The following is a 15,753-nucleotide window of genomic DNA, read 5'->3' as shown; positions in this document are numbered from 1 at the left end:
GTAAATCTGGCACATGACTGAAAACTTTGTTAAGTATAGGCAGATTGGGTTTTATTAATCCTTTTAGCTGAGAACTGTGTATATGCCATTTAAAATTTTTTTAAATGCTTATTTATTTACTTTTGAAGGAGAGAGAGACAGAGCACAAGCGGGGGAGGGACAGAGAGAGAGAGAAGGAGACACAGAATCCGAAGCAGGCTCCAGGCTCTGAACTGACAGCCCAGAGCCTGATGCAGGACTTGAACTCATGAACCATGTGTGAGATCATGACCTGAGCTGAAGTTGGATGCTTAACCGACTGAGCCACCTCGGTGCCTCCTGTATATGCCATTTACTCTACATAGCATGACCTTCCTGGGACTAAGTAATTACGTGACAACCATGGTTAAGCTTTAAGAGCAATCCACAAGATAACCTGACAAGGCAAGTCCTGCTTATAGGTTATGTAGCTGGAGCAAATCTTTAAAACTTCCTTTCCTCACTCCAAAGTCTAGGAAACCTAGCAAGGCCTTTGAAGATAGGTGCTTGGTCCCAGGTTAAAACTAGAATCCAAAAATTTACAGGTCTTCAGTTCTGTCATAATTTTTTATAATTATGGAAAAACCCCAGTCAGTTTTGCAGAAGGCAGAGTCAGGTCCTCTTTGCTTGAGTCTTAAAGCCCATTTCACAGAGATTTGTTCTTGGTGGACATCTCCCAAAATAGACATCGCTTGGGTTTATGCTTCAGGCAACATTTAATAGGAACTATGCACTTAATTATAGAGGTTATACAAGAGGCCATAATGAAAAAAATAAATGAAATTGGCTTGGTATTTAAACCAATAGCTCAGGCTGCAAGCACTCCTCGGCTCTTATGAATTAATTGCTCTCATGCTGGTATAGAGGCTCCAGCATTGTTACAGTTTATATTTTTTTCTGTAAGGGAGCATTAATATTTGGATGTTTTTTAATGTACAAATCTCCCACTTTTTAAAGTTGGCAATGAATGCTGTTTTAAAAAACCACTGTGTGGGTTAATACTGTTCTATGTAGGGGTACCTGGGTGGCTCAGTCAATTTAGCATTTGACTCTTGATTTTGGCTCAGGTCATGATCTCAGGGTCTTGGGATCGAGCCCTGCACGGGGCTCTGTGCTGAACATGGAACCTGCTAAAGATTCTCTCTCCCTCTGCCCCTCTCTCCTGCTCAGGTGATATCTCTCTCTTAAAAAAAAAATATGTTCTTTGTGAAAAAAATTGACCTGCAGTTTTCCACATGTTGTGTATCTACATAGCACCTGCAAGTGGAAAAACAGGGGGCCACGTGACTAGCCAGTTGTGTAGAGGAGGTCATTTGCTCATGGAGCCTACATTACTTATTAGAGCTAACAGGCATGAGCACTTACTATGGCCAAGAACTGTTCTCAATGCTTTACTTGTTATAGCTCATTTAATCCTCATAAAATTCCATGAGGTCGACATTATCATTATGTCATTATTAAATTATCTCCACACTAACTACCATTATCTCCATATTAGTAGCTTCTTCATGGTTACGTAGCTAGTAAGTGTTGGGAGTATGGATTCAAACCCACGTCTGGCTGCAGATCAGGGGTTATTAAATTGTATCCTCTATAGGGCCTCCTGGATATAACTTTGCAGTTTGGAAAATGAAAAGTATACAGAAGATCTTAAGTTTTGCTTTTAGTTATAGTATGTGTTTTATATTGTTTTTTAAAATGTTATTTATTTATTTTGAGAGAGAGAGAGAACACAAGCGGAAGTGGGGGAGGGTCAAAGAGAGAGGGAGAGAGAGAGAATCCCAAGCAGGCTTCCCACCGGCAGTGCAGAGCCCAACTCGGGGCTCCACCTGAGCAACCGTGAGATTATGACCTGAGCTGAAATCAAAAGTCAGACGCTTAGCCAACTGAACCACCCAGGTGCCCCTGTTTTACCTTTTTTTTTTTTTTAAATACTTTGTTCCTAAGGGATAATTTCATTATGCTGAAGACATAAAAAAATCTTACAGAAGTAGCATCGATAAAATAGAATACAAATGAATCTTACTTGGGCATACCTCTCCCAAATCAGAAGTAACTAATTTTTTTCCCTCACCAAAACGCAAAAGGCATTAAGAATATTAGCACCAACCTGGATTTCTTGTTTCTACAGAACTTTCAGGATCTGCGTCCTCTGGTTGTGCAGTTTGCACAGGAAATGGAGTTTTCTATGAATAAAAACCAGATAAATATTAATGCCACAATTTTCTAAAGTTAAGACCTTATAAAGAAAATGCCTCAAGTTAAAAATATTTTGGGGGGTGGGGCTCCTGGGTAGCTCAATCGGTTAAGCTCCTGACTTTGGCTCAGGTCATGAACTCGACGTCCATGAGTTTGAGCCTCATGTAGGGCTCTGCGTCGGGCTCTGTGCTGACAGCTCAGAGCCTGGAGCCTGCTTCGGATTCTTTGTCTCCCTCTCTCTCTGCCCCTCCCCTGCTTGTGCTTCTCTTTCTCTCTCAAAAATAAATAAACATTAAAAAAATTTTTTTAAAATATTTTTTGGGACTGAAGTTTGTTTCCTTTTGATTAATATGTGCTTTGTAGAGGTTACTTTTGGAAGAATTTATGGTTTCATAGATATCTACAAACTTTGATTTCAATTTGTATTTGTCTTTCTAAATAGTATTTGATGTTTCCATAGGTGAATTATTACCCCAAACATTGACTCTCATATTTCCATGATGTAATGAAAAGCTAAAATGGATTTTTTTTAAAAAAGAGGTAAGGGAGCCCCTGGGTGGCTTAGTTGGTTGAGGGTCAGACTCTTAATTTTGTCCCAGGTCATGATCCCAGGGTCGTGGGATCCAGCCCTGCATCGGGCTCTGCAGAGTGTGGAGCTTGCTTGAGATTCTCATCCTCTCTTTCTCAGATTAAAAACAAAAAAGAAGTAAGGTCTCTTAGCATAATGGACATGATCCAAGTTTTCTATATACAAATAGAATATTTTCTCTGAATTCTGCCAACTAAGTATTTTATTGATTTTTTTTTAGGTTTTAGATTGCCAGCCAAGAGAGAAGACAACTCATTTTGCCATATATGCCCAAATACAAGGAGATGATTTTCTCCCAATATTTATCCTGCAGACAAGAGGAGTCATCTTGCATTCAAGTCTTTACAAAATTTCTCACATTACAACAGGCACTCTCAATTACTTTTATTAAGAAGTATTATTTAGACAAGATACATTTACATGGAGTGTTTATAATCCATCATAGGTTTGGATCATTACAGAAGTCACCTAATAGAAGTCGTTAAAAAAGAAAAAGGCAGGGGTGCCTGGGTGGCCCAGTCGGTTAAGTGTCCAACTTGGCTCAGGTCATGAGCTCGCCGTTTGTGGGTTCGAGCCCTGCGTCTGGCTCTATGCTGACAGCTCAGAGCCTGGAGCTTTAGATTCTGTGTCTCCTGCTCTTCTCTCTGCCCTTCTCCTGCTCACACTTTGGCTCTCTCACTCTCGCAGAGAAAATAAATAAATAAATAAACATTAGAAAAAAAAGAAAAAAAGAAAAAGGCAAAGGAACTTAATGTGAATTTACTATCAGTCTTGTTACACCCCTGTCATAGCAATGTTGTAACCCTTCTAAATAAGTCTTTTTAAAAAATATATATAGTGGTTATGGTGTGGAGATCACAGAGATCAAGAGCAGAGGATGAATGAGAACTCAACCGTACCATTCTTTTGGGACTAGGTCTTTAATGATCTAGGATCACAGTTCTAATTATAGCATCATAGACACACACAAATGTATCTTAAACATCTTAAATAGAAGGGGCCCCTGGGTGGCTCAGTCCATTGGGCGGCTGACTTCTGCTCAGGTCATGATCTCACGACTTGTGAATTCAAGCCCTGAGTTGGCCTCTGTGCTGACAGCTCAGAGCCTGGAGCCTGCTTCGGATTTTGTGTCTCCCTCTCTCTCTACCACTTCCCTGCTCACACTCTGTCTTTCTCTGTCTCAAAGGTAAATAAACATTAAAAAAAATTTTTTAACATCTTAAATAGAAAGTTATAGTAAAGGTTATGTGCTCTGGAATGCTGTATCATATGGACATAAAGTTAGCTTTTGTGATGAAGAAAAGAAAGTCACTCATGCTGGAAAACACATAGATGGAGTTTGAAAAATTTGTATAAAGAAATATGACAATGAAAACCAGCAAAAGTGTTAAACATATGTAAATATATCATGTTATTTTTAATATTTTGCACACACAAGTTAAAGTATATACTACAATTAGAAATTTGACTCTTCCATCTCTACGCATCAAAGTATATTAAGTCAAGTGAGACAAAACTTTATAAAATTTTTCATTGGGAAATGGAGGATAGTTTTATATTTCAGCTTCCTCTATAGGGCAAATGCAAAAAAAAAAAGTGTCCAGTTGAAAAAGATGGAATGAAATTTTGTTTCTCTTTGACTTGAATTGCACTCAGAGGAAGCGCACTTATAGCAAAATTAAAAACTGAATCTCACCTTTGTTAGTCGTTTAATACAGAAGGCAATTGAGAGGATAGTTCCGATGATACCAGCCATTACTGCATACACAATCCCTGTTATCTCTATGGGAGAAAAAGAGAGCAGAAAATTGCAAAAATATGCAATAAGCTACCACAAAGCAACTGAAAAATAAAACAGGTAAAATCATGGTAGTATCACTTTGCGTTTTTACGGAAAATATATTAATATACTTTTAGGTATATCTTATATTTTAGAAGATTAGGTTTCCACAGTAACCATGTGGGAAACTGGAACTTTGAGTGCTAAAGTCTTTGTCCAAGGTCACACATCTAATGACAACCAAGACTCAAGAGTTCCAACTCACCTCCATTGTTCTACAGGACCTCACAGGCATAATTATGGATAAGAGCTATGTGGACATTCTACCTTGATATGGAAAAAACCCGCAAACTCTTTCACAGTTTCAAAGTTATGAGAGAAAACAATGTCTAAACTATACTATATGCTAATATACAATGTGCACACTGATTAGTATATTTCTAATGTAATAGACAAACTATATGACATTGTAAATATGCTAAAAATATTTTTCAAATCTTTTACTTGTTGAGAATGAAACACAATTGAAGTTACAGTTTCTTGCGTATTCATTCATATTTGTACTGCTTTCAAATGAGGTAAATAGAACTGAAGGCAAGACATAGAAGTAAAATGGCATATCTATTTGGCTAATTTATACTTAAAAGACTTATTATTGATTGAAAAAAAGGTAAAAGTGTTTTTTCCTGTCCCTGGTGTTGTCCAGCTTCCTTTCTATTTAGCTTTAATTCATGAATAGGGATTCGTTTCTACCATTCATTTTCTTGTGCGAAGTATGGATACAGGCCAAGTGTGAAGGGAGGCTGAGAAATGCAGAATAGTAAAGGAGCACATGAATCAACTAAAGCCAGGTCCACAGCAGCACCTAAGAAGTGGGGGTGACGGTCCTCCAGTCATAGAGGGTTGGGAGGATAACCCCAAAGTGGTAGCGTAGGCCCCAAAATAAATCAGGATTGAGATATCAATGGTCTATGTTTATTCTTGATGTGGTGCCAATCAATCAGATGATTTTAAGCTCCTTGCTTGCTTTACAAGTAGGAAACAAGGAAGTTCAATTGTTTTATAAGCTCTTATGAGACTTTGCTCAAGTACCCATGGTTGGTTAGAAGGCTAAAATATCTAAATTAAAAGAAAAATTAATATCAGATTATGTATTGCTAGTTCCAAAATGTTTAGGAAAATAAGAAATGCATATTTTAATTTTAAAAAGAGCATGTGTTGTTTGCCTTTACAGTTTTGTATGATGAGAGTTAACAACATATGCTCTTCTGATTTAAAAATTGATGCTTTTGGGGGCACCTGGGTGGCTCAGTTGGTTGAGTGTCTGACTTCAGCTTAGGTCATGATCGCATGGTTCATGAATTTGAGCCCTGCATTGGGCTTGCTGTTTTCAGCCCAATTGGAGCCTGCTTTGGATCCTCTGTCCTCCTCTCTCTCTGCCCCTCCCCTCCTCATGTTCTTTTTCTCAAAAATGAATAAACATTTATTTTAAAAAATTGATGCTTTTTATTTTCTTAGGCAATCGCAACTAGTAATGTGTCTAGTTGATCTTAAATCAATAGTTTAAGATGAAATTATTATTATTCTACACCAACTGTTAACATACCTCCCGCAGAAAAAATGTGTTCAAGTAGTCCGTCTCCTAAAAAAAGAAAATTTCAAAATAAAGTCAGAATACATAGAGTGTGTCTTTACAATTCCATATTGGAATTAGATTGTTGAGTGGGTTTCCTTTTATTAACTGTGCTTTGCAGCCACTGTTAAATTTTTTAAAATTGTTTTTAATGTTTACTATTTTTGAGAGAGAGAGAGAGAGAGCAGAGGAGGGGCAGAGATAGAGGGAGACACAGAATCTGAAGCAGACTCCAGGCTCTGAGCTGTCAGCACAGAGCCTGATCCAGGGCTTGAATTCACGAACTGCCAGATTGTGACCTGAGCTGAAGTCCAACGCTTAACTGGCTGAGCCACCCAGGGGCCCTGCTACTATTCAATCTGAAGCAGTTAGCTAGTAAAATTTATGAAGTAATGTGTCAATATTAACAGTAGTAATTTCAGTATCTACTTTCAAGCACTTATCGACTTATATCAAAAGCAGTGCATTTTCAAAAATATGTAAAAATGGTGAGGAAAAAGGAGACACAGTGAGCCATTGCCCCACACAAACTGTAGCTCATCCCCAAGAGAGGTCATGTTGCTATGAGTTTTCCAGATTTATACCACGGTCACCATCTGGATCCATTTACTGTGTCTCATTTGAGCTTTTATCAATGGTTGCACCGGATTCCCTATCTGCAGAAGTTTCTAGTAATGTTGCCTTAATGCACCACCAGAGTTAACCTGATGAGTCCACATCTTACATTTCTTTCTCTGCTGTCTCCAATGCCACTTTAAATCATGAAGCCATATGACTACTTCAGCCTCACAATTTTCTTGAATTTAGTTGTTACAAATAACATTATACCTTATTGTGTCACATACTCAGGGACTTGGTGATATTTGATCATTCCTTAGAAGTTATGTTTAAAGGTTATTTGGGGCTTGTCTTCTCTTTCTTCATGACAGTTGGTGGTTGTGGTTGGTGTATGAGCTCTGGAGCAAAACAAATGGGGTTTCAGTCATAAGAATCTCTTTTACTAGTTGTGTGACCTTGGACAAGTTACTTAATTTCTTTGTGCTTTAATAGTTTCTTGGGCAAAGGAAGATCATAACACCTGTCTCTCTGGATTCTGCAAAGATAAAATTCTGGATGTCTGCAAAGATAAAATTAGATAATGCATGGGAACACTTACAATCCCCCACTATGCTAGCCATTATTTTTAGGATTCAGGGCATATAGCACTGGGTGTCTATATTTGACCTTTAAATGCTTTCCGGTTTGACACCATCATGTTGGCTTCACATTGAAGTCACTTTGAAAATTAGATTGTCTCACTGAATGCAGAAGCCTAATAATTAGTTCCAAGCACTTAGCCTAATTTTCCTCTCCTAGTCTCTGTTCTTAAAATCTGCTGCTTCCATTTATCTCAGTGTTATTTTCTCAATGTTTCGATTAGCTAATGAGACTGCAGCCACTCTTAAGTTTTTTCTGAGCCTTAAAAAAAAATCTAGAGTATCTTGCCTAAATCCCACCTGCAAAAGACACTTTCCCTTTCTGCATTCAGCCAGCTCTTGTGAAGCCATCTTCTTTTTCCTAGAAAAATAACCGGAGGGGTGTCTGGGTGGCTCAGTCAGTTAAACATCCAACTCTTGATCGTGAGATTGAGCCCTGGGTCAGGTTCCATGCTGAGAGTGGAGCCTGCAAAAAAGAGAACAGAATGGAAGGGAAGGGAAGGGAAGGGGAGGGGAGGGGAGAGGAGAGGAGAGGAGAGAAGGAAAGAAAGGGGAAGAAAAAAGAAAATAGAAAAGACAAGAGAAGACAAGAAAAGACAAGAAAAGACAAGAAAAGACAAGAAAAGACAAGACAAGAAAAGAAAAGAAAAGAAAAGAAAAGAAAAGAAAAATAACCAGACATAGTGAATGCCACCTGACTACCCTTTTCTCAGCACTCAGCCTGGCTTAAGAGTTCTCATTTACTAGGCAATTATGCTATGTCAGGCTTGGGATGAAGCAATTTTGCCTATGTTTTCTTATTTGATCTTTAGAGAAATACTGTAAGATGAATGTTATGGGCCTATTTTAAAATTCAGGGGACAGAAACCCCTTAGGGAAATTCACTCAGGGTCAACAGCTGGGACAGCTGAACACTGCTTGGTTTGACCACAGACCATCCTCACCACTGCACCGTGAGATCCCTTTTACCTGTGTGCACCATTTTGTGGTCGCATTCAGCATTTATTCACTCTGATAGATTGTTTTAATTTTTTAATCCCACAGTAGTATTTCTGGGAGATATTCCAGAAGTGAGAACTCCTCTGGAATAGGGATTGCATCTACTTAGCTTCTGTTTCTCAGTGTTTGTCACAGTTTTGCCACAGTGACAAGTCTAATGAGATAGAGTTGCGTCAGAACAATGACTCCAAAGTAACTATTTTAATATATGAACAAAGCCTGTTTTTTCGTTGTCTCTTCTTTGTTTTTGTTTCTTAAATTCCACCTATGAGTAAAATTATATGGTACTTATTTTTCTCTGGCTGACTTATTTCACTTAGCCTTATACCTTCTAAATCCACTCATGTTGTTGTAAATGTCAAGATTTCACTCTTTTTTATGGCTGAGTAATATTTCATTGTGTATGTATACTACATCTTCTTTATCCATTCACCTATGGATGGACACTGGCTGCTTCCATTTCTTGGATGTTGTAATTAATGCTGCAATAAACATAGGGGTGCACATATATTTTCAAATTAGTGTTTTGATTTTCTTTGGGTAAATATTCAGTAGTGGAATTGCTGGATCATATGGTATTTTGATTTCTATTTTTTTGAGGAAGCTCTATGCCGTTTTTCACAGTGGCAACACCAGCTTGCATTTCCACAAACAGTGAAATAGGTGAAGGGATAAGAGTACACTTCTTGTGATCAGTAATCACTTCTTGTGATTAGTTTCAGACCTGAAACTAATATCCTACTATATGTTAATTACACCTGAATTAAAAAAAAATTAATGAACAAACTTTGTTCCCCATCTGAGAGATACTGGTGTATAGTAACTAAAAGTTCTTGTCTTATTTTCTTACCATGAATGTTGAATTGTAAGGCCTCTGTGGTAACCACATCTGTATAAAACAGAAGTTAAGAAAAAGATCAGAAAAAAGGTGACTGAGTGGACTCCAGAACATATCGTAAAATAAAAATTTATTCCATGTCTCTCCCAGTGGCAGCTCTGGAATTTCTACATCAGGGCTTTACAGCTGAGGAAAATGTATCTTTATTTCCTCATGTGTGAAATGATAAAACCTGCCTCAAAATATTATAAGGACTAAATTAGTTTAGTGTGTGTGTGTGTGTGTGTGTGTGTGTATGTGTACACACATTAACAGAGTACTTGGCACATAATGAGCTTTAAATACATGTTGGTTATTATTGTTATTATTCTTATAAAGGGGGGAAAGACTGGAAGCTGTTTTTGCACAGTATTTTCCATAACTTTGAAAAATTGTTGAAAGGGGGAGAATCGTGATGATTACATAGGACGAAAGTTCTGCCTCATGCCTCCCTGTCTCCACCTCCTTGGTCCAATTCTACTTTCCTGGTAAAAATTAAAACAAAGGCATGACCGAATTCAGTTTTCTTCTTGCTTGATAGAGGGTGAGTCAATTCTTTTTTCTCTTTCAAAAGTAGCGTTTCAGAGTTGTAATAGAATTGTAGGAAATGCTGGCTCCAGTCTGAGGTGACTGGCTGAGGACATGGATAACCAAGTGATGTAATAAATTCTAGGCCATGGTTATTCTTTAGAATAAACATAAGCATGCAAATATATTCTCATATGTCCTTTTAAAATCTCATGAAATGCATTATAAATTGTTTTTTAACATTAAACAATTATACTTTTAAACTTTATAAATGTAAAATTATGAATTGTTTTATCAAGTTTGATAAATTAAATAGGATTTTTTATTGCAAAAATAATCTAGGTTCAATGAAGAAAAGTTGGGAAATGTGAGGAAAGCAAGAACAATATAAAAATCATCCATTATCAAACCACCCAGGGATGGGAACTTTAAACATTTTTGGTATATAGCCATTTGAACTTTTAGCTACTGCATCTAAATATGGGATCATTGTGTTTTAAGTATGTATAAATATGTACATAGTGTTTAAAATATTATACCACAGACATGCACCGTATGCCACAGATTATTCTTCCATGACAAGATTTTTAATGGCTGTATAGAATTCCATTGTATGAATGTACCATTGTTCAGTCATCAATCACTGACTTTGAGCATTTCTGTTATTTATGCTTATGAGAGTTATAAATCATTCTTAGATAAATATCAGTGAACTAAACTCTGTGGATGTATCTCTGCTTATACCTTTGAAACATTCTAGTGAGAGAAATGGGGCCCAACCACAATGAAGAGTGAGTGGAAAAGTGCCTCCAGACGTTCCCCAGAGAGAGTGTCACTTTGGCGCTTCAGCTAAATGCTCAAGGTTTCCTGGGGAATCTACAAAGAATTGAAAATGTCTGACATTTCTGGTCAGTCTACTCAAGGTCAGAGTACCAAGACCTGCCTCTTCCTACCAGCTGCCAGCTAATCCTTACCCCCAAATTGTGCAGGCAGGAAACATTATCCCCAAACTGTTTTCTGCAATGTTTTCCCCTCTTTTATAAATCCTATTTTCACCATGTTCTTCAACTTGGTCCAACCACCTGATTCATCACATGTATTTAAAAAAACTGCTGTACAGATTCACTACATATGATAAATGAAATACACCTCTAAGTTAATCTTCAACACTCAGGTGTGATGATTTAAAAGATAATATAGGAGGGGCGCCTGGGTGGCGCAGTCGGTTAAGCGTCCGTCTTCAGCCAGGTCACGATCTCGAGGTCTGTGAGTTCGAGCCCCGCGTCAGGCTCTGGGCTGATGGCTCGGAGCCTGGAGCCTGTTTCCGATTCTGTGTCTCCCTCTCTCTCTGCCCCTCCCCCGTTCATGCTCTGTCTCTCTCTGTCCCCAAAAAAATAAATAAACGTTGAAAAAAAAATTAAAAAAAAAAGATAATATAAGAAAAAACATTTTAAAACAATAACCTGGTGATGGTATTTGAAGTTCCAGCAAATATTAAGATCAAAATTATGGAAAGAAATATTTTTATTGAGGATCAATGAAAGTGTGTAAAAATTATAAAAAAGGATAACTAATGAACGAACTTATCTATAGCTCTTAGTTAATGTTACATCTCCTTTATACCCTTCAGTTCAGTATAATTATTTACATGTAGGGCATTAATTTATAATTGCTTTAGGATACCAAATAGATTCTTTTGAGATGTAAAACTTGTTTCCAGGGCTGCTAGTTCCCAGGGCTAGCTCATTTTGAATTCCCTCAGCATTAGAAGAGTGCTTTGTACATAATAGGTATTCAGTGAAATACTAATAGTTATACACTTTTTGGCCAATTTCTTCTAGAGAAACAACTAGGTGAGTTTCCAGATTGCATCTAAAATGAACATAACAAGGAAGTAAATAAGCCCTACTCAAAGTGGCAGGTACAGAATGAGTGCAAGAATATTTGAAAAACACGCATTCACAGAAGACCAACAAAATACTTTAAACATTTCAATAACATTCACATATTTTAAGCCCAAGAAAAAAAATCTAAAAGTGAGAAAGAAAACAAACCACACCCAAATTTTTAAGGGTTAAAAGTGTTAAAATGCTAAAAACTTTAACTGAAGCCAGTGAGGAGTTTTCACTGTGAGCACAAATACGCCCCTCCTCCAGGCTTCCTAAGTCTTCCACAGGACATCAGGGACTGCAGGAGTCTGGGGCCAGTGAGGGAGGTGTGCTCAGTCTAAGGGCCGCGGACCCCCTCCTCTTTATGCACACCTATAAGGCCTTGTGTGATCCAGCACCCCCCCCTTTTCTCCACACCTCATTGCTTGCCCCCAACCTTCTCTCTTCAGGTGCAAGCCACACTAAGACGCCTCTTGGTTCCTGAAATGTCCTGTACTCTTTCGATGCCCACACCTTTGTGCTTCCTCTTCCCTTTGCCAGAAATATCCCTTCCCAGCCTCGTCTTGCCTAGTTATCTGCTTTTCAGGTCGCAGTTTAATACCATTTCCTTTTGGAGGTCTTTTCTTATTTTCCCTACCTAGACCACAAACTCTACCAAGTCTCCAGGGTTTGTCATGGTGTGGTAGAGTCCCAGTGAAATCTTATGATTGACTATTTGTAATCCAAATCTGTCTTACCAGGGCCATCATGGTTACAGGGAACCTTGGGTATTCATTCATTTATACATTAATTTACAAAAGTGTTTTAGCATGTTTACAAAGAACACAACAAACAAACCAACAAACAAATAATTCACGGTCTTCACAGCAAGGAAATTCCAGTTTAGTAAAGAAACCCAAAGATTTAACCCATGTATAATAAGGTGTCTTAGGGTGGCAGGGAAGTGGGGGCACAAAGGAGACTATGGTCAATTCTCTGGGAAGGAGGAGAAGGTGGAAAGGAACACCTCCATGAGGTGTTCTCCTCTTGAGAGAACTCTAGGATTTTGACTGTGTGGCTATTTAGGTATAGAGTCGTTAGTGTCAGCAATGTGTTGGAATTTGATACTATTAAGGGAACTGCAAGTATCTATGCAACTGCAGCACAAGATGTGAAGACACCAATGCAGCAAACAAGGGAAACAGCTGAAGAGGTAGTGAAGTGCGATGTGGTGTGGGCTGTGGTATGGAATTTGGACTATATCCTTAAAGCAGTGGAAAGACCATAAAGGGTTTGAACCAAATTTTCATTTGGGGAAGATCACTGTCAATAGCAGGCTGGATGATGTGGGAAAAAAGAGCATGCCCAGAACTCATCTTAAGAGGATCCCACCTTGTGTTCAGTAGTGGCCAAGATAAGCAGTCCCCTGGGAACCCAGCCACACCTCCTCACAGAGCTTCCTTATCACTACTTTGCATTGCTTTTGGTGGAGAAGGCCTGTAGTCTAAAGGCTTAAAGGAGGAGAAAATTACAGCAAGTTGTAAAAAAATATGGCAAAGACCCAACAATAGTATCTAACATTTCTTAAAACTGGTACATTAGTGCTCTGAATTTTAAACAAAGTCAGAGGAGAAGAAAAAAGTATTTTAAATGTATAAGCAAAGTACATGTAACTTTTAAAAAATTTTTGATATTGAAATGAGAAGATGCTTAGGGAAAGAGACCCTGTCAAAATAAGTCTTGAACTTTATCAAAACCATTTTAATTCTCTAGCAAATAGACTTTTTTTCTTTTCCAACAGCTATTTCTCAGAGGAAAGCAGAGTTTAGTGGAAATTTTGTTCCGAAGAAGTAGAGGCTGAAGCCCAAAGCTCCAAATTGTAGTCAGAGCTCAGGAACATCTAACATCAAAGGCAACACATTGTTTAGAGGAACAAAGTCCTTGAGGCAATTTCCAAAAATTGCATATACTTTATTCAAGTCCCAGTTGTGAATGTTGTGTTTTACTTGCACCCTTACAAAACCTGAATGGTGGCCAAATTGATTTGAGGCTAAAAATTTCCAGTTATGTTCTTAGAAATACCTGCTTTAATTCTCCAGATTTAGTTGTTTTGATGCAATTTCTTACCACAGTCACCTAAAGTCACCAACACAGTAAGTAAATACTTACAGTAAATAAATAAACAAATGTCTTAAGAGCAACTTAATAAAAAATGCTTTTAAACTTCTTTTGCTCAATAATCAAATATCTGGAGCTGATCTATAAAATGATCTTTGTCACGGTTTTCCTTCCATCTTCAGAAAGAAAAATAGATTATCTTGTAAATATTTCAATAGTAGTTAATACTTGTGCTTGCTTAGCAGTATGAAGAGGACTCAGATATCTGTTACTAAAATACATAGTTTGCAAAAAAAAAATGTCAGCTTGAAAGAAAAATAGCTCTACTCACTCACATAAATTTTTATATTTTCTAGTACTTAGTTAAATTTTACAGAGCTTGCTGGTTATTCTAAGATAGATTCACATGGGACAAATTGAATAATTTTATCAAACACTTCAAATTAAATAAACTAGCCCCTGGTTGAAAATGTCACCTAGGAGAAACAAAAGAAGTATCTCTTTGTACATTCCCAGGTGCTTAAGCTACTTTCAAAATTCAAGGTAAGGAAACCAAAATCCTTAATATATACCCGTAACAACCATTGGGAGTATTTTGATGTTTATATTTGGCAGCAATAGCTCTCCAGTCTATCTCGCTCTCCCACGTTCCTTGGCCCTAATCAGCTAATGGACATCTGAGGACACATGCAGTTATGCAAAGCAGAAAAATTTCTGTGAATAAGAGGATACACAGGGCTTTTTACAATAGAATCTTCGGTTAGATTGATTAGGTAGAAAGCATCCAAGCAAATTTGCAACCATTGAACAACAGATGTGGTTTGCCTAAACCTCTTAGGGATGGGCTTATGAGAAAGGCCTCTCTCTCTCTCTCTCTTTTTCTCTTGTGCTCTGGGCCCCCAGATTTCTGTAAGTAAATTGGCTTTCAACAAATCTGATTGCATCATTCGCTAATGAAAGGTCAATTTAAATACTGTCCTTTTTAACTCAGAAGGTACTTTTACATTTTATATTACAAGGTCTCTTGGAACAACTAATCCAACTTCCTTACTTTACACATAAGAAATTTGATATTATAAAAATTAAATGATAAGCTCAGTTTAACACAGCTGGGAAGGAATAGAACCAAGGCCTAATTCTGCTGGTTCCAATAACGTTTCCATTTCCAGATCTGTGACTGGTCAAAATCTTGTCAGTAAGATTTCTCGGATGTATTAGCATATTAGCTGGTGAACATTGGGGTGCATTGTACACACACAAAAAAAAGACAATTAAATTCTGGCATCCTAGGGCCAAGGAGTTTTAAAATAGTCATGTATTATTCATTTTGACTTTTTCACACCAATTTATTGTACTAATTACATTACATCTCTTAGCCCTCAGTGTCCTCTTGCTATAGCCTCTTGCTACAACCATTACTGTTCTAGTAATTTTGACACGAGGGTCATTTTTTAAATCTGTTCACTTTTCCTAGGTAGAGCACAGCCAGACTATTCCTGAAAAATCTCACTGCCATATATATGTGTATATATATTGAATATATATATATAGAATATATATTGAATATATATAGAATATATATATTGAATATATATAGAATATATATATTGAATATATATAGAATATATATATAGAATATATATAGAATATATATATTGAATATATATAGAATATATATAGAACATATATATAGAATGTATATATAGAATATATATATGTAGAATATATATATATAGTATATATATGTAGAATATATATATATTGAATATATATATAGAATATATATTGAATATATATATTCAATATATATATAGAATATATATATTCAATATATATATATATATATAGTGTGTGTATATATATATACACTATATATATATGAGGTACTATGGAAGGTGTGTCCGCATTTGGCTACCCAACATTACACATTTCCTTAGCTGCTCTAAAA

General features: G+C 37.0%; 1 protein-coding gene across 2 annotated transcripts in view; it reads right to left on the bottom strand.

Moving 5' to 3' along the window:
* The window catches only part of GYPA (glycophorin A (MNS blood group)), a 38,047-nt gene that overhangs the window by 4,677 nt on the left and 17,617 nt on the right, over positions 1 to 15,753 (bottom strand). Inside the window, exons 3-6 of one of the 2 annotated variants that reach the window (XM_047857354.1) lie at positions 9,265 to 9,303; positions 6,193 to 6,228; positions 4,503 to 4,588; positions 2,129 to 2,204 (exon numbers count right to left, since the gene is read on the bottom strand). In XM_047857354.1, the coding sequence (XP_047713310.1) occupies positions 2,129 to 2,204; positions 4,503 to 4,588; positions 6,193 to 6,228; positions 9,265 to 9,303 (237 nt within the window). The remainder of the gene's footprint in view (positions 1 to 2,128; positions 2,205 to 4,502; positions 4,589 to 6,192; positions 6,229 to 9,264; positions 9,304 to 15,753) is intronic. The other variant, XM_047857355.1, reaches the window with a different exon arrangement.

This window comes from Prionailurus viverrinus, chromosome B1, assembly GCF_022837055.1.
Source record: "Prionailurus viverrinus isolate Anna chromosome B1, UM_Priviv_1.0, whole genome shotgun sequence".
Classification (NCBI taxonomy): domain Eukaryota; kingdom Metazoa; phylum Chordata; class Mammalia; order Carnivora; family Felidae; genus Prionailurus; species Prionailurus viverrinus.
The sequence above is the reverse complement of the archived record's forward strand: the minus strand, read 5'-3'. Positions and strand labels throughout refer to the sequence as shown.